The sequence below is a fragment of the Trichomycterus rosablanca genome, chromosome 27 (assembly GCF_030014385.1).
Source record: "Trichomycterus rosablanca isolate fTriRos1 chromosome 27, fTriRos1.hap1, whole genome shotgun sequence".
Lineage (NCBI taxonomy): Eukaryota > Metazoa > Chordata > Actinopteri > Siluriformes > Trichomycteridae > Trichomycterus > Trichomycterus rosablanca.
The window spans coordinates 13,750,575-13,765,786 of record NC_086014.1 but is presented as its reverse complement, the minus strand read 5'-3'; the positions used below and the strand labels follow the sequence as shown (position 1 = coordinate 13,765,786).

Genomic DNA, 15,212 nt, shown 5'->3' with positions numbered 1-15,212 from the left:
ATTGCGGCTGCCACCCCAAGCTTCCGACTGAGGACGCCTGAGGCTTATCTTATGCAGACCGCTTCTTTTCACCTGCCACAACTCAGCTGTGCTACATGCAGGTACCTCGACTGGTCAGCAGAGGTTTAACTGCCCCAATGAGGAACCCTGTTTCAGCTATCCTGTCCCGCTTTGTACAGACACACAATCATGTGTCTGTGTAGGCGCCCGGCCGACTGATAGCACAATGGGTCAGTTGGTCTCGGAAAGCTTTTTCCGACATGTTGTTGTACCTGGCCGTTGTAGCCTAGTGGTGAAGGTAATGGACTGGTAATCGAAAGGCCGCTGGTTCAAGCTCCACCACTGCCGGGTTGTCACTGCTGGACCCTTGAGCAAGGCCCTTAACCCTCAATATACTGTCACAGTACTGTAACTCGTCTTGGATAAAAGCATCTGCTAAATGCCGAAAATTACCCAGTAAGTGAGTTAAGAGGGCAAAAACATTCACACACAGCACAACATGGAGCTTGTTTGTGTATCCTGATGTGTTCGTACTGTACTGTACCGGGCAGGATGCTGTAGCGGTTCCTCGTTCTGCTCAGGGGATCTGAACCCTCGCTTAATGATTCCAGCAGTAAAATATGTGAAGCTGCTTCTGCTACTGTCATTAGGGGGCCTAAATCCGTCCCTGCCTTCCTTCTGTCCGTCTGTACAGACATGTGTATTCCTGGAAACAGAGAAGCTCCTCTGTTCACGTATGATTCACCAACAAGACGTGCAGTAGATGTGAACGATGTCAGAACCATCGGCGCCAGTTTGTGTGTGTTTAGTATTTTTTTTGTCTTTAGGAACCTTTCAGTAAACGCTGAGAAACCACCAGCACAACAGCACTTACTTATTAAACCGCTGGCATTTTGGGTTTCTTCTACTGTGTGAGAAATCCCAGAATGCCGTGGGTTTTATGCCCAGCTGTTCATGTATCACATTTCGGTCAGATAATGAAGCGTGACGTTTTGAGGGCTTCATGCGGATGTGTTGGCAGTGGGATCGTCCTCTAAGTGTCATCCAGCTGCTCATTCAGCCCATTTTATTACTAAATATTTAGTAAAACTTAGAAATTCTCTTCAGCTGTCGTAACCTCATTATATATTGTACTGTGTCAGCGATCTACTACACATCATGTGGCCAAAAGTATCTGGACACCTGAACATGAGCTTGTTGGACGTCCCATTTCCAAAACAAATGCAATTAAAATAGAGTGACGTCTGTGTGATCTTTTCAGCTAAAACTACAGCCGCTCTTCTGAAAAGGCTTCTCACAAGACTTTGAAGTATGGCTGTGGGAATTTGTGCTCATTCTGGAATCACTGGGCACAATAATAATAATAATAATAGTATTAATGGTAATATTATTAATAACAATAATACAAATGGTAGTAATAATAAAAATAATAACAGAACAATAATAATCTAATTCAGGTCAAATGTATTTATATAGCGCTTTTTTACAATGGACATTGTCTCAAAGCAACTTTACAGAATCAAAATAATAATAATAATAACAACAATAATAATAATAATAATGAAAACAATAATAATAATAAAATAATAATAATAATAATAACATAAATAATAATCATAATAACAATAATAATGAAAACAATAATAATAATAATAATAATAATAATGAAAACAATAATATTAATAATAATACTAATAATGAAAACAATAACAATAATAATAATGAAAACAATAATAATAATAAAATAATAATAATAATAACATAAATAATAATCATAATAACAATAATAATGAAAACAATAATAATAATAATAAAAAAACAATAATAATAATAATAATGAAAACAATAATAATAATAATGAAAACAATAACAATAATAATAATAATAATGAAAACAATAATAATAATCCTGGCTGCTCTGTTGGCACAGCAGTAAATTGCGCCACCCCCTTACTGCTAGGATCCAGGGTTCAGAAACCCCAGTGCTGATACAGACCGTGTCTCCTTACAGACATGATGGGCTGTGTCTGAGTGAGTGTGGTCAAGGCCCTGCGATGGGTTGGTGACCTGTCTGAGGTGTGTTACTGCATCACGTCCAGACACGACCCGACCAGAATAAAGCTTTGGAAAAAACTGATATTTATTATTTAAGTTTCTTGGCTCATGACAAGACATGACGTCTACACACGTTTGCTAATTTGCACTTTTAATTCTAGGGGTAATTCAAAATAGCCAATGTGCTCATTTACATGCTTTTGGGAGGTGGGATGAAACTAAAGTACCTGAATTGAAGAAAAAACAAAACCTTGCATCTGTGTATGCATGAATAAAAATGGCAAAACACCACACAGAATTGCAAATGAAAATAATAATAAATAATAAAATAAATACATAAATAACTCAAAGTAATTCTAGGAACAGCAAAGTAAATTTAGCCGGATTAGAACGTGGTTGGCGAAAGGTGAAAGACGAGTTTTGTAAACCTCTGGCAGAAGATTTGTCTGCAAAAGTCAGAGCTCGCTGTCTCCTGTTCTCGCCCTCTTCCGTTTCTTAAAACCCCCAGTGTTCTCTGTCAGTTCTCCAACCAATGATTCAAAATTTCTTTACCGCAGAACAGCAGGAAGCTTTTACACCAAACCAGCCGGCTGTGTGCAAACAACCGTCCAGTGTGTCTCTGACATTTAAACTTTTAGCATTTAATAAATACAGCAGAACTTCATAAAGCTCGAGCTGTAAAATAAAATGACCACATTATTCCCATCCATCAGTCTTCGTCTTATTACATATGAAGCTCTGTACGGTCGAGTCCTCACTACCTGGTTGAGCTACTAAATAAATTTCAATTCACAAACGAAAACATGTCTGTATAATTTACCGTGTGTAAAAACGGACTGCTGGCTGATATAAAGACGTGTCGCGGAGGCCTGTGCTGGCCTGTACGAGATCGTCGTTCGTCGCATCGGTCATTTTGAAGATCCTAGATTACCAATAATGATGAATCTCATTCACACCTGGTCAGAATAACACGTCCACTCAGACCCCTCGTGTAACATCATGCTTTACAGGGCTCGTTCAGCCTTCACACACACCGAATGTGTGTGAGGTGTGTGAGAGGTTCTCCAGCATGTGGGATTTCCGATGACGCGGGCCTGCGGAATGACCCGTGAGATTTAAAACATGTTTGCTGAGAGATAGATGGGCTGCTGTGCCCGGTCCGACGAGGCCAGGTCTTCCATCTTCGACTCTCTCTGAAAAGGGTTAGAAAAGGTTAAATAGGAACACTGTGTCAGCGTTAGCTGGAAATACTCTGTGTGGACAGAAGTATTGGGACACGCCTTCCATTTATTAGGTGTAATAGATCATATACAAAGGAAATCACATGCTTCCAACTTTGCAGCAACAGTTTGGGGAAGGTAGATTAGGGACTACCAGGAAAAATCTAAATACCGTATTTTTTAAATGTTGTGAAGTCGCTGTGTCATTTTGAATCAAGAATCCAATCAAACCTACGTTTGAAAAGCTTAGCTGGCCAACACGAGCTCGTTAGAAAGCTTGACGCGCTATTATGATGTTACCTAGAACTAGCTAGACCAGCATAATTAGTTAATCTCTGTAAACGATGTCCACTTTTAAGGTTCCGTCTGTGTTTAAACCCCCCCATTGACCGCAGAATGCAGGACGGCATGGCACAGAGCGCTCTCGGGTCTGAAAATGACCTCGAGGCTGCGAAATGCAAAGCAAAGCAACAAGAATTTTGAGTGTGTGGGTATCCGGCAACGGTTCTCAGACCTCACTTGGATTTACGGTGTTCCACTCCACTCCTGCGTTCCCTCCGGAGTTCTGAGGCCCCGTCTGAAGCCAGTATTTTATTCACTTTTCTTAGTACCGGTCGTTTCTGTCTCTGTTGGGATTCTTTGGTGGCTCAGCGAGTGTAGCACGGAGGCTGATGGACAGGGACGATGTCTTCATCAAGTGGTTGGATGTTAGACTGAGATTTAAGCACAGTAGTATTTAAAAACTAGCAGAAAACACACAGCGGACTGAAACGTGTCCAGGAAAATCATATCTGCAGAAGCAATTACACAGACTCATGTTTTGACACGGTTCAGAGGCGGGGCGGCATGTAACAGCCGCTCTGAACATAATGGTGGGAAGTAATTGTGAGGAAAAAGTGCCAAAACTTTAACACAGAACTAAAAGTGGGAAAAGCTGAGCTGTTTAAGTTCTGTTTAGTAGCTGGAGTCAGTACACTATCATGGCTTCCCCTGGCAGACGCCCCTGATCTAGCGTTAATTCTGGTTCACACACCCAAAGTAACACAACTGGCTGTCTCGTACACTCACTCAGTGGTCGTCATCTTCCTCCATATGATTTTCAGCAGTTTTCTGACAGCTTTGTCCTCACAAGCCTAAAAAAATAAGTGTTTTTTGGTGCAGGGATCCAAAGAGAGACCAAAAAATCCAGTTATTTTTATGAAACTCAAAGAGGTCGTGTGTTGAGACGTTCGGCCTCTTCGATCACTTATCATAAACACATTACATCACTGTCTGGGACTCGAGTCTGGTCGGACTTCCAGTTCTTTTCCGTGACCCCTGTCTTATCAAAATGCACTGCGGGGGGAGAAACTGGAAAACTGATCTACCTCACTGGGAGCACAACAGTCTTAAGATCTTTTAAATGCAAAACGTCAGAAATAAGATGCATAACAGATGTAATAAATGTATAAAGTGACTGAAATAGCTAATGGCTAAAGCAGATTTATACAGAAACGAACCAGAATCACAAAGAGAAAGACTTACATTCTGGTCCTGTCATGCCCATCCAGTGGTTCTCACACCCTGGTGTGAGCAGCGTCCCCATGTGGTTCATCAGATAACCTTCAAAAATCGCTCTGTGGGGTGGCACAGCAGTCAGGTAGCAGTTTTTACCATAAAGAATGTATACACCAGGAAATATCTGTATGCAATTATTAAGGCTGAACACCTAAATTAGAAAATTAGAAGTGTTGTCCCAATACTTTCATCCATATAGAGAAGCAGATAAATGTATAGAGAATCAACGTGCAAGTCAAGGAGGCAGGATAAGAGTCTTCACTTTTTTATGAGTGATCACACATCCATACAGGATCTGGTAAAACCATCAAAGCCTCTGAGATGTTCCCAGCTTCCACTCTGCACCGAACCCGATTTGGGCCGGAACAAACTGTCTGCTTAGGATTTCTTTTACTGGCCGATTGAATTTAATGTGTGGTTTTACTGGGGGGAAAACTAGACAGATTTTATACCGAGAGGCAGAGTTACAATATAAAGGTGGCTATAAAATCAAACTGAAGCACAAAATGAATTATATTGGAGCTACACTATGTGGACAGAAGTATTGCGACACACCTTCTAATTTTTTGAGCCAGAACAATTGCTCTCAGGTGGAATAAATCAATTCTATAAAGAAGATTATGCCCATACAGTGTTTTATGCAGCAACAGTTTTGGGAAGTGCCCCTGTGCACTCTTTAAAACCCCACTGAACAGTTTTGGAATGAACCGGAACATCACTAGACCAGGATCTGAGCGAGGGGCCAAATTGTGATGGCTGGACGATTGGGTCAGAGCATCTCCAAAACTGCAGCTCTTGTGGGGTGTGTCCCGGTCTGCAGTGGTCAGTATCTATCAAACGTGCTCCAAGGAAGGAACAGTGGTAAACCGGCGACAGGGTCATGGGCGGCCAAGGCTCATCGATGCACGTGAGGAGCGAAGGCTGGCCTGTGTGGTCCGATCTAACAGACGAGCTACTGTAGCTCAAACTGCTGAAGACGTTCATGCTGGTTCTAATAGAAAGGTGTCAGAATACACAGAGCAGCACAGTTTGTTGTGTATGGGGCAGCAAAAGGGGGACATAATGTTATGCCTGATTGGTTACAAATCCCCACAGACATACTTCAAAGTCTAGTGAGACGCCTTCCCAAAAATGTTGGCAGTTTTAATAGCCGCTTGTTTTTGAGTCTTTCCTGACCATTGGCTCCCTCTTCTGCTCGTTCCTAAAACCACTGAACCATCAACCTTTAGCATCTCCATATTTTTGTCCTAAACTGCTTTGCTGTAGAAAGAAACAGCAACTCTGACTAAAAACAAATACGGACAAATATGGACAACAATTCCAACAGGTGTAAGAAATCAAATATTTAAAGGAAATTATATGCTTTTAAAGTATGTCTGTGGGAATTTGTGCCCATTCAGTCAAAGGAAGAGGTCGCACTTACATGCCTGGGCACTAATGTTTCAATTAATGTTCCAGTTCATTGCAAAGACGTCAGGACTCTTTAATCTGAGCTTATCATCATGTCTTTCAGGGGCACTGCAAAGTTGGAAGCTTACAATTGCCTTTATATCAGTGATTTATTCCGCCTGTAAGCAAGTGCTGTGGCTGAAACACGTGAATTCAATAATTATAAGGTGTGTTGCAATACTTTTGTTCTTTTATTGTATTTTAGATTGGATTTAAAAACCCAGAATGAAATCTAATTGGGGTGCAGATATCCTGTAGCCTGGGCGGTTGGGGGTTGATGACACTCGTGTAGGGAAACACTGGAGTGTTTACGTTGGCATCTGGTGATTTCTTTGCTGAGGCGACAGATTATGCTTATGGTCGAACGTTCCCTCTAACCTAGTGCTTAACTGCGAGCCCTCTGAGATAGTTAACACGGTTAATATTTAACTCTGTACTCAGGATAATTCAGAGATAGAGATGTTTGAATCATTCATTAACTCACCAAGCACTCAACATAAACATGGCGTAATCATGAGTGTCTGAATTCTCTCTCTGCTATCTTCAGTCATGTTCGGCAGGACAATTTCGGCCTAAACGCTATAAAAATGTGCCCTATAATCGACTGTAATTACTCCTGGCACAGAAATCGGCACAGTTTCCCTTTCACCCAGAGTAAATGTCCAGTTTGTTGGTGACTTCTTACCTTCAAGAGCTGCTCACCCATAGGTTGTGTGGATGAACTGTTGTTATACCCTTACAGTAAAAATTCATAAAGAAATTCCAAACAAACAAGATGCTACAGTGGAAAAACCTGCCTAACCCCCCCTACAGTCAAGCATTTATTAACATTGTGCATTATTTACCACCGACTTTACGTAGCACCAACAATAAAGCACATCTGCCCCCAAATCATCAATCGTATCAAGTACAGGACTAAAAGGATATACCCACTGCCCCTTCTCTCACTCCCATGATACTAACCAACCAGACCGCTCTGACAGCGGCCAAAGGTCAGACTCACGGCTGGCACACAGACACTCATGGACAGCGGAGGCTAAAAGTGTTGAGCATTCAAATCAAATCAGATCATTTTAATTCAAGTAAAACAGTTACAGACGTTCCAATAGCTGACCAACATAAAAAAAATCCAGGCTGTATGTTTGAAGTTGGTTGATGGGAGAAGACAGGACAGGACCCTCTGCACTAGTTAATCTTTCAGACTCATAATGTCTGTGACGTAACTCGGGAAGGCCACAGTGCAACGACGCTACCGCCGCTGAATAAAAGCGATCAGAATGAACCTGGCTGCAGATCTCATCACTTCTCCTCCCGTCTGAGACCGGCACAGGTAGCGATCTGATTTCACTCTTTATAGTATTCAGATTATTAAGAATCGGTCACTGATGGGTGAGGTGTTTGTACAGTGGTATGTTGGTGATGGTGTTTTATAATTAGAGGATATTGTAGATTGCTATTGGTGAGAATATTAATGCTCATGTCAAATTCTTTGTGTTTTCTTCGTACAGAATAAAAATGAAGGAATTTTCATCTAATTCGAGAGACAAAGGTATCGAAGGAGTTTCTTATGTGAGTAAATCAGAATCATTTTTAAATTTGTCTTTATTTTCTTTATTGTCAGTAATAAAAATTAATTAATTATTAATTAATTAATTAATAAATTAAATAATTTCTTAGAAGTGTAATCTGTTTGACTTAACAGGCGTGTGGTGTGATTAATTTTAAAGATAATAATGAATAAAAATGAAATGACTATAAAACACATTTATATTAGTTTTTATGTCTAAATTGGATGATTTGAAACAGAATGAAGTTTTATTTGTAGGATTTAATACATTGTAAAATCATTTATGTAAGTCTGGCTTTGTCTAAGCACCATAAAGGTCAAGTTCACAAAAATGAAATGTAATACGTTTTGTTATATTCGTATGAGCCATAAGCTCTCAGGTATTACGACTGCCGGACAGTTCTCCTTCACACTGCTGCTGTGACAGATCGAGTCCGTACGCGGTACAGCTTTCTGTGAGAATCCACCACTGGATTGTGGGAGGGTGTAAGTGATAGCCTCGCTTCTCTTCAGCCAGCGCGATGGTGCAGGCGACAGAGGAATTGTAAATTCAAGATCGGAACATAAGGAAGGGGGTACAAAAAGACAACGTGCCAAAGAAATTTAAGGACAAAATGTTTTTTTGAACAAGGCAATTTAAAATCAATCTTATTTATTTTAAAACATGCTTTAATTCAAAAGCTTTCAGACTTTCAATTAGACCTTCATTGTATGGACAAAAGTATTGAGACCGTTTTTGAATTCCTTGGGTTTTAGCCACAACAGTTACTAACAGGTGTAATAAGTCGGGAAGGACTTATAAAGGAAATGACATGCTTCCAAATTTGCAGGAACAGTTTAGGGTAGGCCCTTTCCTCTAAGCTCTATACAGACATGAAGAAAAGCTTGGTTTAAAGAAACTACAGCAGCCTGCACAGAGCCCTGATCTCAGCCCCACTGAACAGCTTTGGGATGAACCAGTGCTCAGCACAAATTCCCACTTACATACTTCAAAATCTAGAAAGAAGCCTTCTTAGAGGAGAAGCTGCTATTGTAGCCGAAAAGATCACATAGACGTCACTCCATGTGTTTTTAAAATGACCAGCAAGCTCATGGTCAGGTGTCCAAATACATTTGACCATACAGTGTTTTTATTTTATTTGGAACTACCTTTATTAGTAGCTTATCTGCATATGTGGTCAGATGTTCACACTGATCCTCCTCTCATTATTTTCTCTTCCTTCTGTCTTGTTCTTTCAGAGGCAGAGACAAGGCAGTTCCGATTGGAGAAGCGAGCCGTCCGTAGCCATGAATTCATTTCCCGAAGCCCAGACGGTTCCAGACTACAGAGAACCGGAACCTCCACTCAAACACGCAAACAAATACCACAACAGCATGAAGACGCTGATTCCCCTCCGCTTCAGCTCAGGGTATCGTGTAGGATTATTTAAACCACTGTTTCTGGTACAGAATTCAAACCCAGTGCAGCCCTGTCAGGAACACAGGAGGTGAGAATGTGTGAACTGGCTTACAGTAGTTAATTCTGCTTTCTGTGCAGGTCTCACCCCATGGATGATGCAGGATTCTTCTCCTTCAGCTCGTTTGTATGGATGACGCCCATGATGTGGAAGCTGTTCAGGAACCGCCTGGATAAAAGCTCGCTCAACCTGTCTCCTCACGACGGATCACACACGAGCGGAGAAAGGTAAAACATGCGAAGGCTAAACGAGGCTGAATTATTAGTTTGTTAGGGGTAAGTGAAGCTAAGTGTAATCTCAGCTCTGCTATCAGCCAGTTAGGCACCTACACGGACAATGATTGGCTGGTCCGAGGGAGGGAGGGACTAACGATTCCTCCTTCTGCTGGCTGATCAGTGCTGCCTGCACAGTGACACGGGGGATAATGGATATCAGTGCGTGACTCTCCGTACTTGATACGGATCTCCATATGAACCTGCCTCATGCAGGTGAATAGAAGTGGTCTGTGCTGCACACGTGTTACTTACAGTTCTTCTCTTGAGAAATTGAGAGGGGGGTGTATTTAAAAAGTTCACAAACTTGAATTATTAAGCATATAATTGTAGTAATAATGTGGCTGTTTAAATGGAGATTAGCAGCAATGATTAAATGTAATGTGTTTTTGTGTGTGTGTGTGTGCAAAGGTTCCGAAAGATGTGGGAAGAAGAGGTGGCGCGCGTTGGCATCGAGAAAGCCTCTCTGTTTTCAGTAGTGATGCGATTTCAGAGAACGAGATTCATGGTGTCTGTTTTGCTCTCCATGCTCTTCATTTTTGCAGTCTTTATTGGACCGGTACGTTTCACTTCCCATCTCAAAGATCAAAACACAGCTATTATTAGCTTGTTTGGCCAAACGGTGTAAAACAACGTAAGCCAGTGGTTTATTAAATGTAGATTTTGGTGTTTGTTTTCAGTCAATTGTGATGAACCAGATCCTGCTGTACGCAGCAGAGCCTGAAGCGTCCACCCTGGTGCACGGCGTCGGCCTGTGTGCGGCTCTGTTCGTCACGGAGTTTTCCAAGGCGTTCTTCGCGTCGTTGCTCTGGGCCGTGAACCTGCGCACCGCCATCCGATTGAAAGGAGCCTTCAGCGTGCTCGCCTTCCAAAAAATCATCTCACTCCGAGCGCTCAGCAGCGTCACCGTAGGAGAGGTGAGCTCTGATTGGTTTGGGTTATTATGTCAATGTTTTTGACAGCGAACGCAGTTGCAAAAAATACGACATTAATAAAATTTGGTCAGATCTTCATCTGAGTATTTATGATACACCAGTGAGCCAAAGAATTATGAACCCCTTACAAACAGCTACACCTATTTCATTACAGTGGTGTGTGCCACATTTAGGGGTATTTTTAATGCTTTTGAACGTCCACAAAGGCTACGGCGTCTGCTGTGGACCAAAACTTTATTGTTTCCCCCCTTTTTTTATTTTTACCAATTAAAGTTTGTCTCTTGCTTTTGCACCCCTCACCCCCGATTGAGGAGGGCTGAGGCAGTCTTTTTTACCTGCCAAGGGCACTTTTATCCAAAAAAAAAGTGTACCCAGCGACGAGGAGCCAGGAGTGTATACTGCAGGTCATTATGTTTAGGTGGTCATTATGTTTTGGCTCATTAGTGTATACGACACTGCTGGTTTTTATAATAAAATGCTCTTGTCTAAACGCTCGTCCTTAATTCATTTTCTCTCCCACAGCTGGTCAACCTTTTGACGGCTGACGGCTATCGCATGTTCGAAGCGGTGCTTTATGGCGCCTTCATGCTTTGCATCCCCATGTTGTTGATTATATGCATTATTTACTCCTGCTACATCCTGGGCTACACAGCACTTATAGGAATCTGTACCTACCTGATCTTTTTACCTGTACAGGTGAGCTACCAAACCAAAAGAATTATAATTATGCAGATGTAGCGGGTACAGGAAAGTTTATAATTCTGTACGTGATGTTTCGCTGCTAGTTCTACATTGGCCTGCTGATCAGAGTGTTTCGGAAACTGTCCGTGTCTGTCACTGACAGGCGTGTTCGCACCATGAACGAGGTTCTGACCTGCATCAAGCTTATCAAGATGTACGCATGGGAGGAGTCTTTTGAGAAGACCATCACAGGTACGCCTTCATATTTCCCATAACTAACAGAGTCATTTGGATATGATAAGGGCGGCCATATGATTCTGTGTGGAGTCGGCATGTTCTCCCTGTGTCTGGGTGGGTTTCCTCCGGGTGCTCCGGTTTCCTCTCACAAGTCCACAGACATGCAGTCAGGCCAGTTGGAGGCACTAAAACTGCCCTGAGTGCGTGTGCGTGTGTGCTCTGTGATGGACAGGCGACCTGTCCGGTGTGTTTCCTTCCTTTTGCCCAATGAATCAGACTCACTGAGACCCTGACCAGGACAAAGCACCCTTTGCTTCTTTTTAAAGCTTCTTGGATTGAATCAGATTTTTTAAAGTAGACAACCATGTCTGTATGTAGACACCCGACAAGCTGATAGCACCGCTGGGGATTCGAACCTTGTGTCCCAGAGGTAGCTGACATTGACTGAAAAGGACCGACATGCAGGTAAACGGTGGCATCATGCGCACAAGTCATGTGACTGTCCTTGTACCATCAGACTTGTAAATGCAGTAATTGTTATGAAAGGTACGTGCGGTCAGGTGTTCACCTTGTTTAACGTCTCTTTATTGCTCCATGACTAGATGTTCTGCTGAACAGTGTGTTTTCTAGAAGTCTGTATGATCTCCTTGATTAATTAAAAATTTTTTTTTTTGGGCAGTGCAGTGGTTTCCTACATCTAAAATGCAGAAGTTTAAGTCTCTGCTATGCTACCCGTCCAGCCAGGCGCTTGACATACCAATAAATCCAAATTGAGTTGATAGAAAAACAAATAATAAGCTAAAATTCACAACAAAGCCTACTGCTTAATTTCTCAGAATCACTGGGTGCAACACAGTAACACACTTCTGAAAGGACGCCAATCCATTGATGGGTCTCTGGCATCTTTCCCAACATTTGTAGAGATCAGGAAGAACGAGAAGCAGCTGTTGGAGAAGGCAGGATATATTCAGAGCTGGAACTCATCATTAACAACAATCGTTCCGTCTCTAGCCACCATCCTCACCTTCATCGCTCACTCGGCGTTCAAATTTCCTCTGGAACCGTCCACAGTGAGTGTTTAGCATCTTACATACACTGACAAATACACTTATATTGGCTAAAAGTATGTGGACGCCTTTTTAATGATTTAATTTACATCATATAAATGCCAGGCCATACAATTCTCTTTTGTATGAATGGGCATAAGTTCCCACAGTCTTGTGAAAAGCCGTCTCAGAAGCGCGGCAGTCGTAATACCTGTAATAATAAGCTCATGGTCAGGCGTCCAAATACTTTTGGCTGTAAAGTGTATTTCAAAGTCGTTTGTCTTTTTGTCTGTAGGCCTACACGATCATAGCGGTGTTTAACTCCATGAGGATGACGTTGGGTCTGCTGCCTTTCTCCGTTAAATCGATGGCTGAAGCTAAAGTGGCTTTGACTCGACTGAAGGTTTGTTTTGTTTATTTTTAATTTCTTTACTTTTAAAAGGTGTTACTGAGCTTTTCAGTATGATTCATGGTTTTACAGCCAACGTTTGCATATGGGCGTGTCAGTATGTTGGATTTTATGCAAACAGGGGAATTGAATATATCCAAGTAGGTTTTACAATGAGGCTAATTATTGATCATGCTCGTGTTCATTATCGTTCTGCAGAGGCTCCTCATGATCGAGAATCCCGAATCATATCTGGTCCAGAACAAAGACCTGGACGCCGCATTAGTGATGAACAAAGCTTCGTTTTCCTGGAGCAATCCCAACCACGCCACCTCAGAGAAGAACGAAAGTCAGGTCACCGCAGCTAACGGGGTAAAAGGAAGTAAAGAGAAGCCTGTGAAATCCGCTCAGAACGGCGTGCACACATCAGAGCCCAAACCTACACTTAGGAACATCACGTTCAACCTGCCCAAGGTTTGTGTTTAACTTCGAACTTCATAGCTTTTACTCAATACTGTTTAGTTAGAGTTCACAGTTCATGCTCAGATATCTGTGTGTGAAACTATTTACTCTAAATAAATGTTCAGAATAAATAGGACACGGTGGTTGTGATACAATGAAACCTGGCTACGTATTGAAACCCAGACTCCCTTGCACTACTTGTTTCTTGCGCTTGGATGCTATACAGCTTAATTTTTCTTTATTATTTACCCACACATCACAGGAAAACATGTTTATTCTCATTAGCGAGTAGAAATGCCACTGTGCATCAGATATCCTGGAACATTTAAATCAATTTTAGCACTTACTTCCCCCCAAATGCAGATCTGAATCCCCTTTTTAAACTTGTGTGGACTTTAGGAAACCTGAGTTGAGGTAAAGCTGCAGCAGTAAGGTGTGGGTTATTAGTTATGCTTATACTGGGAGTTATCATGTAATCGATTCCTTTTATAAGTATTTTTTTCCTTGTTTTAGCAGCTTTTTCTCAAAAATGGCTTTTGCAGCCAAATAATGATAACAGTTTTTTAGGGTCAGGCATTTTATAGTATGGACCAGTTTAGGAACGAGTTTATTAGAGGGATGGAGCAGGTAGGATGTTTAAGGGAAGTGAGATGGGATGGTCTGGGCATGTGCAGTGGAGGGATGAGAGTTCTATGGAGAGGTTTATGGATGCGGTGAGGGAGGACATACAGGTGGTTGGGGTGACAGAGGAGGGCAGGATGGTGAGGAACAACACAACATTGTCTTTTAACAGTATGTGGAAGTAACTGGTTCATTGGTCTTTAGTTGTGAGTGTAATGTAACTTATTTTGTAATGATGACTGATGAATATTTATTTATTTTCCCAGGGGAATTTGCTCGGGGTTTGCGGCAACGTTGGAAGTGGAAAAACTTCACTGATATCAAGCATTCTCGAACAGGTATGATAGTAAAATATGTAACACGGCTCTGTTTTCCCTGACTGCTGCTTATTGTACTTTCTATTTTATTAAAACGCCTCTTTTTTATTGAGTTCGAGGCGGCACAGAGGTACAGTGGGTAGTGCTGAACAGGGTCCTCTTTGTGCTGAATTAGCATTTCTGTAATTTATTGTTAGATGCACCTTCTGAGTGGATCCGTCTCAGCGAACGGAACGTTAGCCTACGTCTCTCAACAAGCCTGGATCTTTCATGGAACTGTACGTGATAATATTCTGATGGGAGAAACTTTTGATCGAAAGAGGTAACAAACACACTTCCAGTGACATGCTTTTTTTATTTAATTATTGAAAAGAGTTAAGGGGCAAGAGAGTTTATTATTATTAATATTATTGTAGACCTCTGTGTAGACTCCTGACCGGCTGATAGCACTGCTGAAATTCAAACTGAGCTTAATCTTGGCTTTAGTGGGCTGGCGTGATTTACCGCTGCGACAACTGAGCAACTTATTTATTATTTTTGTGTTCAAAATGTCAAATCTAAAGAAAAAGACCAAACCATTTATTTAAATATTCATTTTAACACTCATCCCTATTGTTTATAATCTCTTTTTTTTGCCATTAAATGACATATGTGTTAAACATGCCGTTAAAACCAAAAACAATCCCTGTTATTTACCATTTGTAGGGTTTTATACCAAAAGCACCTTGATGGAAGACAAACTCTTTATTAAAATTATTTGCAATCCGTGATCAGCTGCCCCTCGTGCAGGCACCCTGACCGGTCAGTGGAGGTCATAGATGCCACAGAGGAACCTTTTTAGCCACTATCCATCCCACTATAGATACACAGCTAATTGTGTGTCTGTGTAGGTGCCCAGCTGAGATTTGAACTTCTAATTATACAAAGGTTAAACTGAACAGATATTACA

General features: G+C 41.6%; 1 protein-coding gene across 4 annotated transcripts in view; it reads left to right on the top strand.

Moving 5' to 3' along the window:
- Positions 1-7,299: 7,299 nt before the first annotated feature.
- The window catches only part of abcc12 (ATP-binding cassette, sub-family C (CFTR/MRP), member 12), a 28,198-nt gene continuing 20,285 nt past the window's right edge, over positions 7,300-15,212 (top strand). For 3 of the 4 annotated variants that reach the window (XR_010007804.1, XR_010007803.1, XM_062989894.1), the window contains exons 1-13: positions 7,300-7,610; positions 7,789-7,849; positions 9,087-9,256; positions 9,385-9,531; positions 9,988-10,135; positions 10,257-10,493; positions 11,034-11,207; positions 11,297-11,444; positions 12,351-12,499; positions 12,771-12,878; positions 13,083-13,337; positions 14,213-14,284; positions 14,461-14,585. Coding sequence is in view for 1 of the 4 variants with exons in the window: in XM_062989894.1 (XP_062845964.1) it covers positions 7,796-7,849; positions 9,087-9,256; positions 9,385-9,531; positions 9,988-10,135; positions 10,257-10,493; positions 11,034-11,207; positions 11,297-11,444; positions 12,351-12,499; positions 12,771-12,878; positions 13,083-13,337; positions 14,213-14,284; positions 14,461-14,585 (1,787 nt within the window). In the remaining 3 variants the exon portion in view is untranslated. Of the gene's footprint in view, positions 7,611-7,788; positions 7,850-9,086; positions 9,257-9,384; positions 9,532-9,987; positions 10,136-10,256; positions 10,494-11,033; positions 11,208-11,296; positions 11,445-12,288; positions 12,500-12,770; positions 12,879-13,082; positions 13,338-14,212; positions 14,285-14,460; positions 14,586-15,212 lie in introns of those variants that run through there. The other variant, XR_010007805.1, reaches the window with a different exon arrangement.